The sequence below is a fragment of the Vulpes vulpes genome, chromosome 3 (assembly GCF_048418805.1).
Source record: "Vulpes vulpes isolate BD-2025 chromosome 3, VulVul3, whole genome shotgun sequence".
Classification (NCBI taxonomy): domain Eukaryota; kingdom Metazoa; phylum Chordata; class Mammalia; order Carnivora; family Canidae; genus Vulpes; species Vulpes vulpes.
This window is the reverse complement of record NC_132782.1, coordinates 67,716,360-67,736,014: the sequence shown is the minus strand read 5'-3', so window position 1 is coordinate 67,736,014 and position 19,655 is coordinate 67,716,360. Positions and strand designations below refer to the sequence as shown.

The following is a 19,655-nucleotide window of genomic DNA, read 5'->3' as shown; positions in this document are numbered from 1 at the left end:
TGGGCGTGGCCTCCCCTACGCCTGCGCCGGGCTGCGGGGGGCGGGGCGGCGGAGCGCGCGTACGGAGGCCTGCGAGGCCCTGCTCGGCGCTCGGGCCGTCGGCGCGGGAGGCCCCCGGCGCGGTAGGTGTCCCCGCGCGGCGTCCGTGGTCCTCGGCGTGGCCGCCCCCGTGATTGAGCGCAGGTCCCGCGTGGGGTCCTTCCAGCGCGGGGAGGACGCGGTTCCCAGGGCGCCCGGGTGTCCGCGGACCGCCCCCTGCCCGCTTCGCGCCTGCGTCGCCTCACTTCCCTAGGCCCGCCCTGCCCCTCGGCCAAGCTGGACCCGTGTCCTGCTCAGCCCCGGCCGGTCTCGACCCTTTGGCGCGTGTTGACCCTGGTTTGCGTGGACCCGCCGCCGTTCGGCGTCTGTTGCTGGCGGCGGGCCGCGCTTTCCGCCAGCCCCTTGGGGGCAGCGTGAGTCCCGGCGCCGCCCCTCGGCTGACCCGGGGCGCCTGTGCCCTCGTCCTGCCTCGTGAGGGGTGGGGGGCGGGGGGCGGGGGCGCCGGGTGCAGGTGTGCTTCGGGGCGAGGCCTGCCTGGATCCCGCCGAGGAGGACGCAGCGTGTGCTGGAGAGCCGCGTTCTGGTTGCGTGTGACCGTGTTTTCTGTTTTCTTTAGTTACAAATCAAAAGCGGGGAGTCCGCTGGCATGGCTCTAATCACCTTGCGGAGGAACCTTTGCCATTTATCCGACTTTCGCATACACGGAGCTCTGGCTGCCCTGAAAAATCATCCTGTAAACCATGTTCACAAGATCGCTGAGGAGCGCCTGTCTCCGTGGTTCTGTCCGCTGCCGTCGGAGCCGGTCAGGGTCAGGTTCCATCACGCCTGTGGCCAGAAGTTCCATTCAGAGAATGGAAACGACCTCCTCCATCCAGCTGGCGAGCCGGTGTTGCCTCCAGCCCACGACTGGGATAGGCCTGAACTAAACCCCAGCCGGGTGGATGAGCAGACGTTCTACGAGAGACTAAACCACCTCACCTCATCAGAAGAAGTGTTAAGTTTTGTAAGTACGCTGCAGGCTTTGCCTGATACTCTGGCAGCAGGGGCCTTACAGCGGATTTGTGACATGGAAAGAAAAGATGGTGATCAAAAGCTGCCCAAAGAAATACTGAAGAATAGTGTCTTTCAAGCCTTATGCGTTCAGCTTGAACAGGAATCCTCGAGTCTGCCAGACACTGTTTTGGTGACGGCTTTGCAAGCTCTGACTCTGTTGCACGCGGATCCCCAGAGTAGCTTGTTACTCAACCTGGTGGCGGAATGCCAGCGTCGTCTCCAAAGGGGTGGCCTGGAAGTTCACAGTCTTTGTATTCTTGGGGAAAGTCTGATTAAACTTCAAGGTCCAGGCTGTGCGACACTAGAACTGATTATATGTCAACTGCAAGGTGAAAAATTGGAAGAATTTACCCCTGAGGATATTGTGACCCTTTATAGAATACTGCAGGCTTGTACTGTAAAAGTAGACCAACACCAGGCATTTCTAAATAGGATCAACACCTTTTCTCTGTCGGTAGTTTACAGTTTGAGTCCTACATTGATGAGCCAGATGCTCAGTGCCCTTGTGGTTCTTGATCAAACTCAAGCACTTCCTCTGTTTATAAAATTGGGAAAATCTGTTGTGAAGCATATCCCTCATTTTACTAATGAGGAGCTCAGAAAAGTCTTAGAGGCTTTCATATACTTTGGGCACAATGACAGGTTTTTTACAAAAGCCCTGGAGCAGCACGTAGCTTCTGCGTGTCTCACTTTGGGTCCTGACGTTGTCAGCAAAGTCATGGAGTACTGTAGTAGGAAACGGATCCTTTCAAAACCCATCCTCGATGCAGTGGCAGAAACTTTCATTTGCCAGTCAGAAAAATTTTCACCTCACCAGATTTCTGAGCTAATAGAACCATTTGGAAAACTCAATTACTTGCCCCCAAATGCCTCTACTTTATTTAGAAAGCTGGAAAATATGTTGCTCACCCATTTCCATTATTTCCCACCCAAGACACTATTGAAAATTCTCCATTCGTGTTCGCTAATTGAGTGCCATCCAGTCAATTTCATGGCAAAAATATTCAGCCCTCATTTTCTTCAAAAGCTGCAAGGTGAGTTGGTTATAACTTCTGAGGGTGGGAAAAGTAACCCTGGAACGTGTGAGGTTTTCAAGTCGTGTATCTCCTTGTGTACTGAGCAATACGCTGCCTTTGTTTTCACTTCCGTAATAACTGAAGGAGGAGGTCTGAAGTGTCAGGTCCTAGTGTGAGCACAGAGTTCCAGAATGACGGAACACACCACACAGAGAAAACAGTTTCAGGTAAACAGACTGCCAGCCAGGAGTTTTGTAGGGATGTGACCTGGCGCTGGGAGGACAACATGTCAGAAGCCACAAGAGCAACTGTAGACTTCTTGGTTTTGGAAAGGATAGTGTTGGTCATCTTCACTGATGGCCACCCAGATGTGTTAGGTGTCCCTGTCTCCATAGTTAAAGGAAATTCTCATGGATTTTAACATACCTCTAACTTTTCATTATGTTCTGCAGTTTAGAGCCTGAGTTCCTTGGAAGTTAAAATGAGATCTCATTGATGGCAAGCAAGAAGGCATGATTAATTCTGACAAGTTCTTCTCCCAGGGTCCCGTACAAGTACAAGGCTGCCGAAGTCATTAGTGTTCATTGTGCATTCCTGGATGTTCCTTTGTTGGGTCACACATACCAAAATCCAAACCTAACTACAACTGGAATGCTTTTTATTTCAGGTGAAGAATTGTATTTGGACCGACTGAGCCTCGCACAGCTGACCCAACTATTCTTAACCTCAGTCCTAGAATGCCCTTTCTATAAGGTAAGAGCGTGAGTGTGTTGCCTTATTTCCCTGTGGGGACAGCTTTCTTTTGTCCTCCACCCCCCAATTTTTTAAGTTTTCTCCTCTTTGGATCTGTCTCAGTAACCTCACCAGAGGGCAGAACTTGCATCCACTTGGAGTTACTTGCCACCAGGTAGCCCCAATCCTGTTGGCTTGTCCTTGAAGGACCCATTTCCTGCTGTCCTGGAATATTTTGTCAAGTGCCGCAGTCAGAGTGCCCTGGATGCATGCTGAGGGCCATGCAGGACTTTAGCACTTCCATAGCTGTTAGATACAAAAGTATGAATCCCTGGACTGAGCAAATCCTAAATTATTTTGAGAACATTTTTAAGCCAAGCCAGAAGTTTCATTCATCTCTGATAGGGTTTAGGTTAGGTACAATTTGTCTTCCCCCATCTAGTGCTGTACAGATTCGTACTCCTGCCTTAATCAGGCACCTTGTGTAGGATAACAGACGGCACCTCCAGACTTGCTCACTCCTGCCTGGTCCCTGGGCTAGACTGAATCACCTTTAAGCGTAGCTCATTTCAGAGTAGGGTGTAAGAATGGAAAGATACCCCTGTTTGCTATAAAGCCCCTTAAATAGTGCTAAGGTACATAAAGGCCAGTGCTACTTACCCCCAGCCTTCCATCCCTGAAGGAGCAGCATTGGCAGCAGTTTTTTGTGCACACAGGCACGAACACCTTCCTGTTTCTCTCATGCCTAGGCTTGGGGCTATTGCAAGGACAGTGTGCTTTTATACACCTGGCACATCATGGGCACTCCCAGGGGCAATACATAAAGTATTCTTCTTAAGAAGGGCATGCTATTTCCAGGTATTTATTCCATTCCATCATCATTGGACTTCCAGGTTTCTCCCAGCGTTTTTCTCTGTCAACGGGCTGTAGTAAACATTGTTACATGTCCTTCCCTACTGGAGTCTTTTTGTTTTTCGATCTGGAGACTAGATTCCTGAAAGTGAGATAACTGCATTACCTACACACTTTTGCCTCTAATGGTTGCACATGTCCCTTGTCCTGCAGGGAATGAAGATGGCTGTGGCCTTGCCTCTTCTCTTGCTGCATGTTATCGGTCCTTTAATTGTTGTCATTTGACTCCGTGGAAAAGACAACCATGTCACTTGTTTAATGAAAAATAATGAGTCAAACATACTTTCATCACAGTGCTTATTGGTTCATGCATGTTTGCTACAAATCCTCTTGTGACCTCCTGACTCCAGTTCCTATTGGGTAGTTTGTCTTTTTTTTTTTTTTTGAGGGAGAGCACATGTGCACATATATGCAGAGGGAAAGGGGAGCAGAAAGAGTGAGAAACTTAAGCAGATCCCTTGCTGAACACAGAGCCCAACAAGGGGCTTGATCTCAGGACCCCAAGGTCATGACCTGAGCTGAAACCAAGAGTCAGATGTTCAACTGACTGAGCTACGCAGGTGCCCTTGTAGTTCTTATTTTTTCATTTGTTTTAATTTAATACTGTTTATATCTTTTTGCTATACAAAAATCTTTTAGTTTTATGTAGTGAAATCTTTCCATTTTTTATGATTTCTGGATTTGCTCTCTCCAGAATATCTTACCACTCCTAAAATAATATGAATATTTTACTAAATTTTTAAAAGTATCATTTCCCTTCCTGTATTTAGCTCTTTAACTCACTTGGAATTTGTGAGTAATCCATGGTGTACGCTAGAACTTTCACATGGTTCTTCTCCAGTTGGATTACCAGTTGCACCATTTACTACATAGCTATCCTTTTCTTCCTAAGGTGAAACATCACCTGTATTATTTTGTCCTTTACTAAAAACGTGAGTGTCCTCAAGGACCTTAACGCAATTCTAAGAGTTCCAGGGACGTTTCTTGAGCTGTAATAGCGTTGTCGTTCCCTTCCTTCGTTTCTTTCTCTGACCACTGACTACTTTTAAAACACTTTTAAAAGATAACATTGATGTATTGGATTTGAACTACCATAAGAATATTTTTCTGTTGTCACTTCAAGGAAGATATTTGTTCCTAACCCTGGAAAAGTATCCTGCCTATAAGTAGTTCTGATCAGACTTATGCTCAGGTGGTAACCTGTTTTATTTTCTGGTTTTTTATCTTATCTTTCTTTCTCATCCAATTTTTAAACATCCAATTTTTAGGGTCAGAAACTTCTTTCTAAATATCAAGTGAGGTCATTTCTTACTCCGTGCTGTTCTCTGGAAACACCTGTGGATTTTCAGCTTTTCAGATCTGTGAAGACTGGACTGATTGACCTTTTGGGAGCAAGATTGTATTTTGCCTCAAAAGTGTTAACACCCTATTGTTATACAATAGGTAAGTAGGAGGGAGTTTTGTCCTTGCTTACCAGCCTTGGCATGCCGTCCTCTTTGGGAACATGTGGGTTTCTGTGGATCTCAGTAGCCACTGGAAGATCTGGAAATGTGAAGCGGAGGTGGCCCTCTCCTGAAGGCTGTTCGGACAGTGGGTGAGCAATAAGGCTGTAGAGTCCAGACTGTTGGGAGCAGGGGGGTCCCATGTGGTAGCCACATGGTAGTGGGATGTCTTAGGGCAGAGTAACCTTTTCCTGCTTGCTTTTTTCCTGTAAAATGAGGGTAAGAAGTATAGTGACCCAGACTTGTGTCAGGACCAAGTGAGTGTTGCAGAGCGATACCTGGAGTGTAGTAGCACTGGATCATTGTTAGCTGCTGTGGTACTCTAGCTCCGTGCTGTCCAGCACACGGAGCTAGTACCTCAAGCTGCTAAAGTTTACATTAGCTAAAATGTAAAATCCATCTAGAGTTCGGTTCCTGGGTTGCACTAGTCTTGTGTCCAACACTCAGAATCACAGGGGGCTGGTGGCTGTCGCACTGGAGAGCAGGGGTGAAAACACGTGCTTCCCAGCAGAAAGTGCTGTTGGACAGGGCTGACTGGAGACTTTGAGGCCCTCTGCCCCTTCACTGGTTTTTAAAATCAACAAGTAAAAGAAAATCAGCTTAAAGGAGACAGCGTCATATAGGCTTCAGGTGGTCCTAGCTCACCTCCTCCTTTAGGAACTCTTTTTACAAAAGGAATGGCAGGAGGACACGGAGGGAAGGGGTGGGGGCCTACTGTGCCCAGAGACTGCGTGTTGGGGTCAGGAGGCACTGCCAACGCTGGCGGCTCTGGGAGCCCCAGTGATGAAACTTTTGACTTGTGGAGGTTATACCCTTGTTTCAGTTAAAGGATTTTCTTCACCCTGGGTGAAGAAAATTTTCTTCATCCTTCAGATTCCCACCACTTACTACAAGGAGAAGGAGAAAGCAGGTGAGGTTCTCATCATGCCCACTACCTTGAGGACCCACTTCTGGTTTACATGTGGTTGAGCCTCCTTAATTTAAGGCTGACTTAGTTGATCATAGAGCTGGTTACAGCGAAATCCTCACCATGGTCTGGTGTGGCCATTACTTTGCAGCCTCCAGTGCAGCTGGTACACTGCGTGTGGAAGAATTCAAAACAGAAGGAGGAGGAGGACAGGCGCGTAGTGTTTGTGAGGGTATCACACGTAGAATGTGTCCTTTCTTATCTCACCAGATGTTGAAATTAAATTAGATGAAGAAGGATTAGTACTACCATCTGCAGTCCATGAAGATGTGCATAAAAGGTAAAGAAAATTTTATGAGACTCAGCGGGCTTGATAATCAATGCTATTTCCTCAAGGGGGGAAAGTGGACATGGTTCCGGAAGTAAAGACACTAGAGTGCAGCACCCCATTTTTGGAAATTCCATGTAACATAAACAATATTTAAAAACTTGAGTGCTCTTTCAGCACAGGAAAAGGTAGCACACCCATGAGTTCCATGAAAATAATGCTGACACACAGGAATAGCCAAATCCCAAGTAAAGCCTTGCCACTAAAAATGTATAAATATTTTGGATTGTCTTAAAAATTAAGTTTCTCCCTCTCACCAGATAAAGGGCTAGTATCCAAAATCTATAAAGAACTTCTCAAACTTAATATCCAAAAAAACAAATAATCCAGTCAAGGAATAAACAGAAGACATGAACAGACATATCTCCAAAGAAGACATACACATGGCCAACAGGCACATGAAAAACTGCTCCACATCATCGGCCTCTGGGAAATACATGTCAAAACCACGATGAGATACACTCACCTGTCAGAATGAGTAAAATTAACAAGTCAGGAAACAACAAATGAGGATGTGGAGGATGTGGAGAAAGGCTAACCCTCTTATACTATTGGTGGGAATGTAAGCTGTTGCAGCTACTCTGGAAAACAGTATGGTGGTTCCTCAAAAAGTTGTAAATAGAGCTCCCGTACAACCCAACAATTGCACTATTGGGTATTTATCTGAAGGATACAAACAGTGATTTGAAAGGGCACCTGCACCACAATGTTTATAGCAGCAATGTCCACAAAAGCCAATATATGGTAAGAGCCCAGATGTCCATCAATAGATGAATGGATAAAGATGTGGTGTATACAGTGGAATATTGACTCAGCCATCAAAAAGGATGAAATCTTGCCATTTGCAATGACATGGATGAAACTAGAGTGTATAATGCTAAGGGAAATAAGTCAGACAAAAACAGATACCATATGACTTCACTTATATGTGGAATTTAAAACAAGATCATAGGGGAAAGGAAGGAGAAAATAAGAAAAAAAAATAAGAAAAACAGAGAGGGAGGCAAACTGTAAGAGACTCTTAACTCTGGGAAACAAACAGGGTTGCTGGAGGGGAGGTTGGGGGAGATGGGGTAACTGGGTGATGGGCATTGAGGAGGCCACGTGGTGATATGAGCACTGGGTGTTGTATGCAACTGATGAACCACTAAATTATCTCTGAAACCAGTAATACACTATATGTTAACTAAATTGAAGTTAAGTAAAGAATTGAAAAAATAATGAAAAATGAAAATTTTGAGTTTCCCTCTCTGATTTTTCAGGGTAGCACTGTGCATTGATGATCCAAAACGATTTTCTCTGAATAGCAAACACTTATTGGGAAAGGAAGCTATTAAACAGAGACACCTGCGCTTGCTTGGTTATCAGGTTGTTCAGGTACGAGTTCTGTTTCCTTTGCTTCAAAAGCAATTTCTACTTTAGACTTGCTTCTCCTAGGGTACTAGGTAGGATGTCAGCCCAGTGGACCAAGAATCTTACATCGAGTTTAAATCCTAACTTCATTCATTAGGCTTGGTCTCTATATTCATATACAGAATATTCAAATCTTCCTTTTTCCAAAAGTGAAGCATCTCTGCATTCTCTATAAACTACGTTATTAATCTCTACGTCTAGAATTACTAAATTATTAAAATATCTGTTTTGCTTTTATTTCCTTCAATTTAATGAATAGAAATAGAAAAGATGACCCATTAAAACCAGGATCCTCACTGACACTTTAAATGCTTCAGCCCTGATTTCTGTTTGCGTTATCCATCACTTACCAAAGCTCCTGTGGGGAGTCCGCGGTGATGCTACATGGAGCCCCCCAGCTGTCTAGCTGTCTGCCAGTGTGCTCTCTGCTGTCCTGTCTGGTTACTTTTTCCATGGCATATTTTACCTACATCTCCAGACTAATTTTCCTAAAATTAACGTGCCAGTGCATGTTCAGAAACCTTTATTTTTCCTTCTCTGCTTACAGGATAAAGCAAAAACCCCTCTACATCTCTGCACACAACACCCTCCCCCAGGTCTGAGCTCAGCTGTCTCCTTCCTGCCCCCCATCCCTCTCCACACTCTCTTGCCTTTCTCCCTTTGCCCATGCTGCTGCCACCGTCTGACTGGTCTCCACCACTCTGAATCCAAATTCCAGCTCAGCACCGGTTCCTGGCTCAGGCTCACCTTCCACCCTAATCTGAAATGTGAGCCTCCCTCTGTGCTAGAGCGCCAGTTTGCTCTGCATGTTCTGCGGCTTATTTACTGAGCCCTACTATGTGCCAGGCACTGTTGGAGGTACCGGGGGCACACGATGACTAGCTGTGAGCTTTGCCCTCCAGGAGCTCCCATTCTGCCAAGGGGGGAGGATTTGAGAAACAGAACACCAGGTGAATTCAGAACATGGCAGATGATGATGTCTGGTATTTCCCTCCCTTTACAGATCCCCTATTATGAGATCGAGGTGCTAAAATCAAGAGGTGAACTCGTGGAATATTTACAAAGAAAACTCTTTCCTCAAAGCACGGGCGTTTGTTGGTAACAAGAAGGAATACCACCTTTGGGATGCAAATAATGAAGAATTTGCGTTTTGTGGGACTCAGGACAAAAAAAAGAACGTACATTTGCTCATGGCCTGGGGTGAGCTGGAAAGGGTCTAGTTTTCCTTATACCATGTATACACTTGCCAGGGGTCAGTTTATTTTTATTTTTTTTTTCAGGGGTCAGTTTAAAATAAATTTTTATTTTTATTTAATAAGTGCTATTATAGGGACTTTTATACAGGAAGCAATTGACCAAGGACAATAAAGGAACATAATGAGTGTCATCATTTTTAAGTGTTTATCACTATCACATTTTTAAGTGATAGTCATTTGCTGCTGAGAATATTTTTTTTTCGAGACCTGTGTTTCCTCTAACAAATATAAGAAGAAATCTGTAGTGTAAAGATGTGGAGGTTAACTTATTTGGGTGGGGTTTTGGGAGGGGCATTTGATGGAGAGAGAAGCTTCTGAATTTTGAAACAAGAACGAATCAAATTGTCTTCCATCGAGTACAGATGCATCCTCGTCCCATGGGGGTCAGGTCAAAGTTCCGGGGAGAAGAGGATGAGGAGGCTGGCTGGTGGAGGGTTGAGAGTGCTTTGGACTTGGGCACTCAGGCTCTTCCACCGGGGAGTTCTGTGACCTGGGACAGGGAGACAGGTTGCTCTTAGCCCTGCCCAGCCCCTGCTGAGCTGTGCAGCCTGACACTCCTGCGAGACTGGCCTCATTTGGGTTTTGTTCCCACTCTTCAGGGTCATGGACCAGCTCAGTGAGCTCGAGTGTCCTACCCATCTCATTCATCACGAAAGATGAATGAGGATTTGAATCTAGTCTTGAGGAGTAGAGCATGGTGACTAAAACTAGCCTGGGTTTGAGTTCCAGCTATTCCCCTTCTAACTGATGACCTTGGGCCTCCATTGCCACAGGGATAATCATAAGTAATAACAGGGCTGCAGATAGTTTTTTTGGGACTGCCACCACAGAGTACCACAAACTGGGCGGCTTAAAACAACAGAAATGTATTTTCTCATGGTTCTGGGGGCAGGAAGTCTGAAATCAAAGTGTCAGCAGGGCCATACTCCACAGGCTCTGGGGGAAGATCTCTTGCTTCTTCCAGCTTCTGGTGGCCCCAGCTCTTCCTTGGTGTGTGGCTGTATCACTCCAGTGCCAGTCTCCCGCTCACATGGCTGTTGTCGCAGGATGGGGGGTGTGTCCGTTTGGGCAGCATTTCTGTGCCCAAATTCCCATGTTTTTACGACTCAAGCCATATTGGATTGGGGCCCACCCCAATGACCTCATCTTAACTTGATTGAATCTGCGAAAACCTTAACGTCCAAATAAGGTCATAGTCACAGGTATTGGGGATTAGCTTTTTTGGGGGGGGACACCATTCAACCCATAACAGGTTGAAATGAGAATTAGTTAAAATACATAAAACACTTGGGAAAGCACCCAGAACAGAGTAAGCTGACAGCCTGTTAGCTAGTGAAGGGCATGACTGCAGAGGATAGATGACGGGCAAACTGGGGTGGGGTAGGGAGAGGTGCCCAGAGGCTGTGGGCCCTGTGCCCCTGTGACCTTGCCGCTCCCTCCCTGGCCTCCAGGGATGTGACTCGGCTCATCCCTGGGCAGGTGGGGGAACAGCCTGAGGCATGAGAAAAGCAAGGAAAGACCTGACAAACAGCCACACACACAGGCGATGACTGCTCCAAATGCTACAAGAAGAAAATACGGCCCAGAGTGCTCTCCCTCCACCTTTCCTGTTTCTGTGAATTCTCCCCATCGGGACCTTTTCTCCCTCATCACTCTCATGGGAATCAGACCCCCGCCCCCGTATTCAGACCATCATCTGGTGGGCCTCTGTCTCCTTGGCTCTCCCCTACCCGTCGTCGGCTTGGCAGACGTTAAAGCACTCTGATGACGCCAATGCCTGGGCGGGGGCCTGAATGCTGCAGCTGCAGAGGGCAGCAGGAAAGGGCCCAGCCTGGAGGGGCTAGGATCAAATGAGGCAGATCCAGGAGCAGATGATGACAGTGACAACCCAGCCGGCTCCTGGAGGGTGTGCAAGACTCAGAATGCAGAACCCTCCAGGCCTGCCGGAGAGGGAGAGCAGCGTTCCTGGAAAGCCTTGTGAGCCCAAGGTTAGACGAAGGCAGGTGAGTGTGCAGTGAGAGCATTTCAGGCACGGCCTGGCCAAAGAGCATGCAGCACGAAACAGGGCAGCCTCACCATAGGATGCCAGACTGACTGCCACTTCTGTTTTAAGCAAATTTTAATCCTGAAAATGAGCAAGTATGCCATAAGGATCATTTGGCCTAATACATACAAGGTCTCTGGCTTCACCAATTGGAGTGAATTTGATGAACGCTGTAAAATGATAAAGCTCAGTCCTCATCAACTCAGCCCTCGGGCCAAAGTGATGCTATTCTTGGAAGGACATACCCGGTCTCCTAGCTCTTGTTAACCATACATCGATGATCTCTTTAAACACCTTGCCATAGCTTTTCAAAAGTAAAAGCAAAGAAAATTTTAAAAGAAAGGAAAAAGGAAAGGAAGGAAACAGAAAAAGAAAAAATGGGGGGAAATGTGTTGGACTTGCAGACCTGACGCCAGCCGCACACGATGACATTCCTCAGGCCGACCTCCAGGGGGCAGCAGAGCTCCGGACGCGCCCAGGGTTGCCGCCTCCAGAGGGAAGAGTTCCGGAGGCCAGAGGACGGGCCAGGCGCCTGGAGGGGGCAGGGGGCAGGAGCTGCGGGAGCACCGGGAGCACCGCTGACAGTTCTGCCAGAAGCAAACGGGCGCCTTTCCTTACCTTCGTCCAAAGAAGGAAGGCATTTTGCCTGAACAAGGCCACCCCGGCATGAAGGGTAACCAGGACGCTGGGGCAGGAGGCGCCTGCCGGAGGGGGACTTCTGGGAGACCAGGGCCCTACCTGCCCATGCTGTGCGGCCAGGTGTGTATGGACAGCTGGCCAACGTCCGCTGGGTGGAAGGAGCAGAACTCAGCATGTCTGACAGGTTCTGGGAGGGCGGTGAGCCCCTCCATTCCTCCCAAGGCCTTGCACCCACCTGAAGGCTGTGTCCAAGGGCAGCGAGGGCCTCTGGGCTCCGTGCCGGCGAGCCGGGTGAATTAGCCCCCCAAAGCTGAGATTTCCCCAAACTGGGAGCATGCACACACCCTCGGGAGTCTAACTGCTCCGTGCAGGATGATGAAATGGGCACACCTTGGATACTGTTTGGCCAGGATGCTTGGAAAGTAGCAAATGCTCGGGGAGACCTGTGGGCTCTGGGTGGTGGTACCCGTGTTACCTGGCGTTCTCCCATCAAGTTCATTATTACAACGGGCGGCAAGGGCGCGCTTGGGGAAGCCTCCTGGGCCTTCACCTGGTGAACCTGCGGCAGCTGCTTTTGTTAATTAGCACCAAGGACATGGTGCTGAGAATCCTCCCTGTAAAATCTTTGCTATTTGAAACCGAATCAATAGGAATGGAACATTCCTCTATTGCCTGCAGGATCGGAGCCTCATAGGTGATTCTGACACAGAAGTCGCCTCCATTTCCACCCCGACGCAGAGCTTCAGCAGGGAGGGGGTTGGACACAACATCCCACATTTACCTTACCTTCGAGGACACCAGGTCCGCTTCTCAGGCCAGGCCTGATGATTAGCCCTTCTACACGCAACCCAGCTTCATTCAGCTTTACCCCAGCCCTCTGATCACCCCGGCCACCCTTCCTGTTTGGTTCTCCTGGGGTGCTGTCTCCCTCACCTCAACTTCACATCATCCCAGGGTCCCCAGTATCTGGTGCATACTCTGTGATATTTTGGGTTCTGATTGCAAGAAACAATATCTCTTAATGACTCTACTGTTTTTTGTGGGACCCAGGAAATTTAACAAAAATCCCCTACCCCTGGACAAGCAGAGCAGGACTAACTCCATTTTGTGCTACACCCGCCACCTCCTGAATGACCTGCTTAAGGCGCTGCCCCACCCTAGTCTGGCCGCTGGGCACACGCTAATCAGAAATCGGCTCATAAGAATGTAACCCTGCCTTGTGCCTGCCAAAACTGCGCCAATTCTGACCAAAGTAATAGGCCAGCTCAAGTGGATACTATAGGGTAAGGTGTAATTCAATTGGCCACCTGTGTGTGGACCGACATGACTGTGTAACTTTCTGCGTATCCCATGGGCCACTGGCCCCTATAAAGCTGCTGCGCCTCTTAGTCTCGGGGTCCAAGTCCCTGCTCCGCTGTGTCAGGTATACTTGGACCCAGGCTCGAGCTTGTAAATAAACCCTCGTGTGTTTGCATCGGTGTCGGCTCCTTGGTGGTTTCTTGGATTCGCAATCTTGGGCACAACATTTTTAACTTTTTTTTATGGAAAACTTTGAACACACACAAAAAAAGTCTCCAGACAGAACTGCGTAATGAATCCATGTGAGTCCTTTCATTCAGCATGAAAAATTAGCAGAATTTTCCAATTATGTTTCATCTGTTCATTCCCTTTCTTTTCCTTTTTTTATTGGAAAGTTTGTAGAGAAATCTAAGCTATCATCTACTTTTATCCTAAATACTTCAGTATTTTGTGTTCAGTTTTGCTTTTTAAAGATTTTATTTATTTATTCATGAGAGAGGCAGAGACACAGGCAGAGGGAGAAGCAGGCTCTCTGGGGGGAGCCTGATGTGGGACTCGATCCCAGGACCCCAGGTTCACGCCCTGAGCCGAAGGCAGACGCTCAGCCACTGAGCCACCCAGGCACCCCAACAAACATTTTTTTTAATCTAACTATTCTACCATTATTACAGCAAAACTAATAATTATTCTCTACAATAACTAAATACCTGGTCTATATTCTAAATTTCCTCTGCGGTCTCAAAGATCATTTTTAACTGTTGGCTTGTTTGAATCAGGCTCCAAAGGTCACATTTGGATGTTCTAGCACTAAGCTTTAAGTCTCACATCTGTAACTGCCCCCTCACTCATCTAGTTGTCACATCATTATTTTATTAGAGAAGTTAGAGGACTTGCCCTGTGAAACGTCCCATACTCTCGATTTGGTGTTAGCTACCTTATTCCTCCAATTGCTGTATTTCCTATTACATTAAAAGTTCGATCCACAGGTTTGGTTAGATTCTGCTTAAGATTTGTCATCAAGGACGCCTGCTTCAGAAGTGGTGCATTTGCTCTGTGTCATACCATCATGTCCCGCTGTCCCCTTAGCGATAGTCACTAAAACTGATCAGGGGCTTCCTGAATTACCAGCCTGACCGCCCACTACTTACATAGTTCACCATCAGCCTTTCACCCCCTGGTTTTACCCCCTCTGGGTGATGGCTGCCTAGATCCATTATCCCAGTAGGTGTTTGGGGGGAAAAAAAATGATTTCCTAATTCTGTCATCACTTTTACCTTTATTAGCTTGTATTCATCTGTAAAGAAGAAATTTCTCTCATCAACTATTTACATGCCCTAAACTAAGGTTTATACAAAAAAAAAAAAAAATGAGAAACAAAATGTTACTTCCTTGTATCAATTTTTAGAATAAAATGTTAGTGGTCTGGTCAGGTGTTTTCTGTCTTAGAAAGTTACCCGCTCATGAAATATATATATATATATTGATAGTTTCAGTGTATTGCAGTCACCTTTTTGATACTTAAATTGTTTCCTCGTAGACCAATGAGATACCCTTTAGGTTGGCCCCTGTGTCTTTTTGACTTGACACATTAGTTTTTAGAAATTTCTTGGCGCAACACAATGCTCCAGTTACCATTTCCGGTCTCAGACCTGGGGGCAACCCTCTCTTTAGAACCTGGTTCCTGGAGGGTGGTGCTACTCATTGCTAGAGCTGTATCAGAAAATGTTCATTTTAGGCATCATATAAAATCACTTCATTTTTATTTCAAAATCAACAAAGTGAAAATAAACTATTAGGACTTCATCAAGATGAAAAGGTTCTGCATGGGGAAGGAGACAATCAACAAAACAGTACACTAAAACTAAATATCTTCAGAATGGAAGAGGGTATTTTCAAATGACATATCTGATAAAGTATCCAAAATCTATAAAGAACTTATCAAACTCAACAACCCCAAAATAAATCATCTGGTTAAGAAATGGGCATAAGACATGGACATTTCTCCAAAGAAGACATCCAGATGGCCAACAGATACATGAAAAGATGCTCAACATCATATATCATCAGAGAAAGACAAATCAAAACATGATGACATGGGAACTCGCACCGATCAGAATGGCTAAAATTAACAGGACAGGAAACAACAGATGTTGATGAGGATACTGAGAAAAGGGAATTCTCTTGCATTTTTGGTGGAAAGGCAAACTGGTGCAGCCACTCTGGAGAACAATATGGAGGTTCCTCAAAATTAAAAATCAAACTACCCTATAATCCAGCAATTGCATTACTAGTTATTTACCCAAAGGATACAAAAATACTAAATCAAAGGGATACAGGCATCCTGATGTTAATACCAACATTATCTACAAGAGCCAAATTACGTATGGAAAGAGTCCAAACGTCCATGGATAAAGAAGATGTATACGCATGTACACAAACACACAATGAGATATTACTTGGCCATAAAAAAGAATGAAATCTTGCTATTTGCAATGATGTCGATGAGTCGAGTGTTTTATGCTAAGTGAAATATGTTAGTCTGAGAAAGACAAATACCATATGATTTCACTTATATGTAGAATTTCAGAAACAAAACAGATGAACATGGGGGGGGAAAAGAGGCAAACCATAAATCAGACTCTTAGCTATAGAGGACAAACTGAGAATTAAGGGACGTAGGTGTGCGGGGGATGGGCTAGATGGGTGATGGGCATTAAGCATGGTACTTGAGATGAGCATTGGCTGTTATATGGAAGTGATGAATCACTAAATTCTACTCCTGAAGCCAATATTACGCTATATATTAACTAATTGGAATTTAAATAAAAACTTTAAAGAAAAACAAGGTGAACAAACCAAAATGAAATTTACATTTATATGTTGATTCATAAGTTTGATGTTGAAAGTGACCACAGGGACTCCCTTCAATTTAATGAGCCAGCCTACAGGAAAATCTTTATGACAGACATGCTCTCTAAATCCACTGACACTGATCATGTCATTTTACCAGCGAAGAGGTGTCCAGGAAGGTAAAGGCTTGTCCAGTCCCACCATGGCCCATCAACATGCTCATGATCTGGTTATGATGGTTTGGAAGACAGCAGTGCCCCATTCCATGCCCAGAGCCACACTGCTGCTGTCACCATCAGACAGCACTGGTGTGGGTTTTGGAAACCGGTGCAGGCAGCTATCTGGGCTTGTGAGAGCATCCTTTCATAGCCCTGGACGTCAAAATGCCCCCTGAAGTCTGATGCACTCTCCTCCTAGCTGGTGTCAAATGTGGTGTTTTTATGTCCCTTGTACTCTCAGCCTGCCAAATGTGGAGAAGCACTCAATCCAAGTCAGTTTTCTGATGTTTTAAAGCCTGTGAATTAAAGCCCAATTTTGTTGAGCCACTTAAGTGAGTTTACATTGACATTTAAAGACAAAATAATTGTAAAAGTTTTCATATTCAAAATGGAGATATTAACCCTGTTTTATTTTATTTATATTTATTATTATTATTTTTTACCCTTGTTTTGAAACCTCCACACGCAGCATGAGGCTTTGTGCTTAGTAGGGCCCTGGCTGCATCTCTGGATGGTCTCGAAGCCCTATAAAGAAAACCCTCCCAAAAAAAAAAAAAAAAAAAAAAGAAAACCCTCCCATCAGACAGGCCCCGTCTCTCCCACGAGCTTCCCACACCCTCCTGCAGGACCCCTCACTGGCTGTGTCCCCTGCACTGCACAGAACTCTGCCACATCTCCACTCTCTCATCAGCACAGAGACCTAGAGGATCCTTTCTAGCCTGAAACCTTGAAGGGTTTGGTTTCTGAGAGGTCCTGATAAACATTACATACCACTGAAGCCACTGCTGCATATTATGTGACATGCTAACTGGGACACGGCGGCTTCTTCTGTGATTTCTCCTTCCCTGCCTGACGTCAATAAAGAGCACTTCCTGCTGGGCCTCCCCATGCTCACGTCTGTCCAGATGTCAGGAGAAATGGCACAGGGTTCCAGCTGCAATGTGAACTCAGGACCTCCCACACTCCCGAGAGCAGCCGTGTTTATGCAGTACTTGGCCCCTGTTCCTGCAGAGATAGCAGAGATTCTGCCTGGTGAGCACCGCAGGCTGCGTGGACCGTCACGAGACAGCGGCAGTCAGCCTGGGCCGGAGCGGGGCAACATGATCCCCCCAAAGTCAGCAACAACCCCATGCTGCTGCATTGGCCCCCTGGGAGACGGACTGAGGCTGAGGTTGTCACTTGCACCCTGGACAGTTAACTCACAGGCGGTGTGGGCATGCTTGCGCGATCAATTCACTGCCTTTGAGAGTTAACTGTTCATTCTTTTCCCTTTCCCTCCTGCATAGAACTTTCTAAGTTACAGACATGAAGGACTTACACAAATTAGACTCTGACTTCGGGTTTCGCTCATACCTGGAATACATAATAGGATCATATAGGAGGAAAAAAGTTTTTAAAGGAATCTGGTCCTCTAGATAACGGAAACGGGCAAAGCATGTCTTACCTATTATCTTCTCCGCCTTTAGGTCCCTGTCCTTGCAGCCTCGGGGATGGCAGCCTTCCTCGGGGCTACCACTCACCTCCTGAAACAGCAGCACCACTCAGTAGATGCCCTATGCCCTCTGCTGTGAAACCCAGAGTTTCTCTGGTCCCGAGATGTCTGCAGGGGAGCCCGTGTAGCCCCGGGCAGGGGTCATACATGGTCAGGAGTAAAAGATCCAAGAGCAGGTGTCAACCCAGGAGGACTGCAGACCAGGGATAAAAGGCACCTCCAGGTCTGTCTGGCAGGCAATTCTGAGAGTCCACTTCATGCTGCCCAGAAAGTTCTGGGCATGGCAGCGCTCCAGCTGTCCTCTGCCATGACCTTGATAACTCATCCTTATACCTACTCTCCTGCTCCTCTCGCTCCTCTGGTCCTTCATTCATGCTCCCTGGGATTATCTCCCAAATAAGACAAGAGCACTCAGGCCCTTGTCCTAGTTGTACCTTTAGAGGGAACCAAGCTGTGGTGACTGCATCCCTTTATTTAGTCACCAAATATTTGCTGAGGACCTACTTGGGCCAGCAAAGAAGGAACAGATGTATGCGTGCCGCCTTGCCCTCCAGAGCTCCCAGTGTAGCCCATAATTAAATGTCACCTACCGAGACAAGTACCAGATTCACATCCCTAGAATGTGGGGCAGGATTTCATGATCAAATTATTTCAGTGTCAGTTTTAGCTGCCTTCTCAAGCTAATTGGCGTCAGCTACTTCCACTTTCCACACCGCGACACCGAATTACCTAAGCAAGATTTTCAAAGCCTCGGGGCCAACTCCTCACCTGTTCCGTCTTTGCAGGAGGTTGGAGAGGCCAACCTCTGCTCCAGGAACTTGTCGGGGAGGGGAGCAGGCCTGCCGAGCCAGCCCTCGGTCTAGGGACAACGACCTGACCGGCCGGCAGAGCGGCGCCCGAGCCCAGGCCAGCCGCGGACACCCCGGTTTAACTCCGGGGAGCCTTGCACCTCCGCGGCCCAAGCGACCAGCCACAGGCGGCCACCTGCCCTTGCGCTGTGGCTGATAACACAGGATAAACGATGATGTTCTGGGCAAACTGGGTAGAATAAATATTATTACAATGGATTTCACCTGTGTCCTTTGGCCTTTTCGGTGTGGCTACCAGGAGTTCTAAGCTCCGAGTGTGGCTCCCGCCGCGTTCCCCTGGGCGGCGCTGCTCTGGGCCCGCCCCGCGCCTTCCCTGCCCCCGCGGACCGCGAGCCCCACGGGGACGCCCGCGGCCCGGCGGCAGGACGCACCCCCGAGCCGCGCAGGCAGGAGCGCGCCCCGAGCGGCCGCTGCGTGGGGGCGGGTCGGCGGGGCGGGAGGGGCGGGAGGGGCTCGTCCCAGCCGCAGCCGCTTCTGCAGCGGGGGCTCGGGGGCCGCACCTCCGAGGAGGCGCCCGGTGCCCGGCGGGAGGGAGGAAGCGGGGAGGTGGGGGAGGAGGGGGAGGAGGGGAGGAGGGGAGGAGGGGAGGAGGGGAGGAGGGGCCGCGGGAGGGGGAGGAGGGGGAGGAGGGGCCGCGGGAGGGGAGGAGGGAGAGGAGGGGGAGGAGGGGCCGCGGGACGGGAGGAGGGGCAGGAGGGGGAGGAGGGGCCGCGGGAGGGGGAGGAGGGGGAGGAGGGGGAGGAGGGAGAGGAGGGGGAGGAGGGGCCGCGGGACGGGAGGAGGGGGAGGAGGGGAGGAGGGAGAGGAGGGGGAGGAGGGGCCGCGGGAGGGGGAGGAGGGGGAGGAGGGGGAGGAGGGGCCGCGGGAGGGGGAGGAGGGGCCGCGGGAGGGGAGGAGGGAGAGGAGGGGGAGGAGGGGCCGCGGGAGGGGGAGGAGGGGCCGCGGGAGGGGAGGAGGGGCCGCGGGAGGGGAGGAGGGGCCGCGGGAGGGGAGGAGGGAGAGGAGGGGGAGGAGGGGCCGCGGGAC

At 48.1% G+C, this 19,655-nt stretch overlaps 2 protein-coding genes across 8 annotated transcripts in view; one reads left to right on the top strand and one right to left on the bottom strand.

Annotated features, from left to right (window-relative positions):
- MTRR (5-methyltetrahydrofolate-homocysteine methyltransferase reductase) overlaps window positions 1-19,010 on the bottom strand; it is a 50,900-nt gene extending 31,890 nt beyond the window's left edge. The window contains exon 1 of one of the 2 annotated variants that reach the window (XM_026017673.2): window positions 18,834-19,010. The gene's annotated coding sequence lies outside the window, so the exon portion shown is untranslated. Of the gene's footprint in view, window positions 1-5,226; window positions 6,315-18,833 lie in introns of those variants that run through there. The other variant, XM_026017672.2, reaches the window with a different exon arrangement.
- On the top strand, window positions 31-9,469 carry FASTKD3 (FAST kinase domains 3). 6 transcript variants are annotated; one of them, XR_012000477.1, is made up of 7 exons: window positions 31-122; window positions 656-2,126; window positions 2,776-2,861; window positions 5,102-5,195; window positions 6,313-6,501; window positions 7,812-7,926; window positions 8,966-9,469. XR_012000477.1 is itself a non-coding variant. In XM_072752693.1 (7 exons), the coding sequence occupies exons 2-7, from the start codon at window positions 686-688 to the stop codon at window positions 9,062-9,064; spliced, it is 1,905 nt and encodes a 634-aa protein (XP_072608794.1). In that variant the 5' UTR covers window positions 31-122; window positions 656-685; the 3' UTR covers window positions 9,065-9,469. The 6 variants fall into 6 exon arrangements, 3 of the variants coding, with proteins under 3 accessions (XP_072608794.1, XP_025873462.1, XP_072608793.1); XR_003237874.2 differs by having other exon boundaries at window positions 5,021-5,195; XM_072752693.1 differs by having other exon boundaries at window positions 6,432-6,501.
- Window positions 19,011-19,655: the final 645 nt, after the last annotated feature.

Bases quoted from the DNA above. Each gene is read 5' to 3' on its own strand.
- FASTKD3 (XM_026017677.2), top strand. From the start codon at position 686: ATGGCTCTAATCACCTTGCGGAGGAACCTTTGCCATTTATCCGACTTT. The intron at 6,502-7,811 runs GTAAAGAAAATT...CTGATTTTTCAG, and splicing joins CATGAAGATGTGCATAAAAG to GGTAGCACTGTGCATTGATG. The intron at 7,927-8,965 runs GTACGAGTTCTG...CTCCCTTTACAG, and splicing joins TTGGTTATCAGGTTGTTCAG to ATCCCCTATTATGAGATCGA.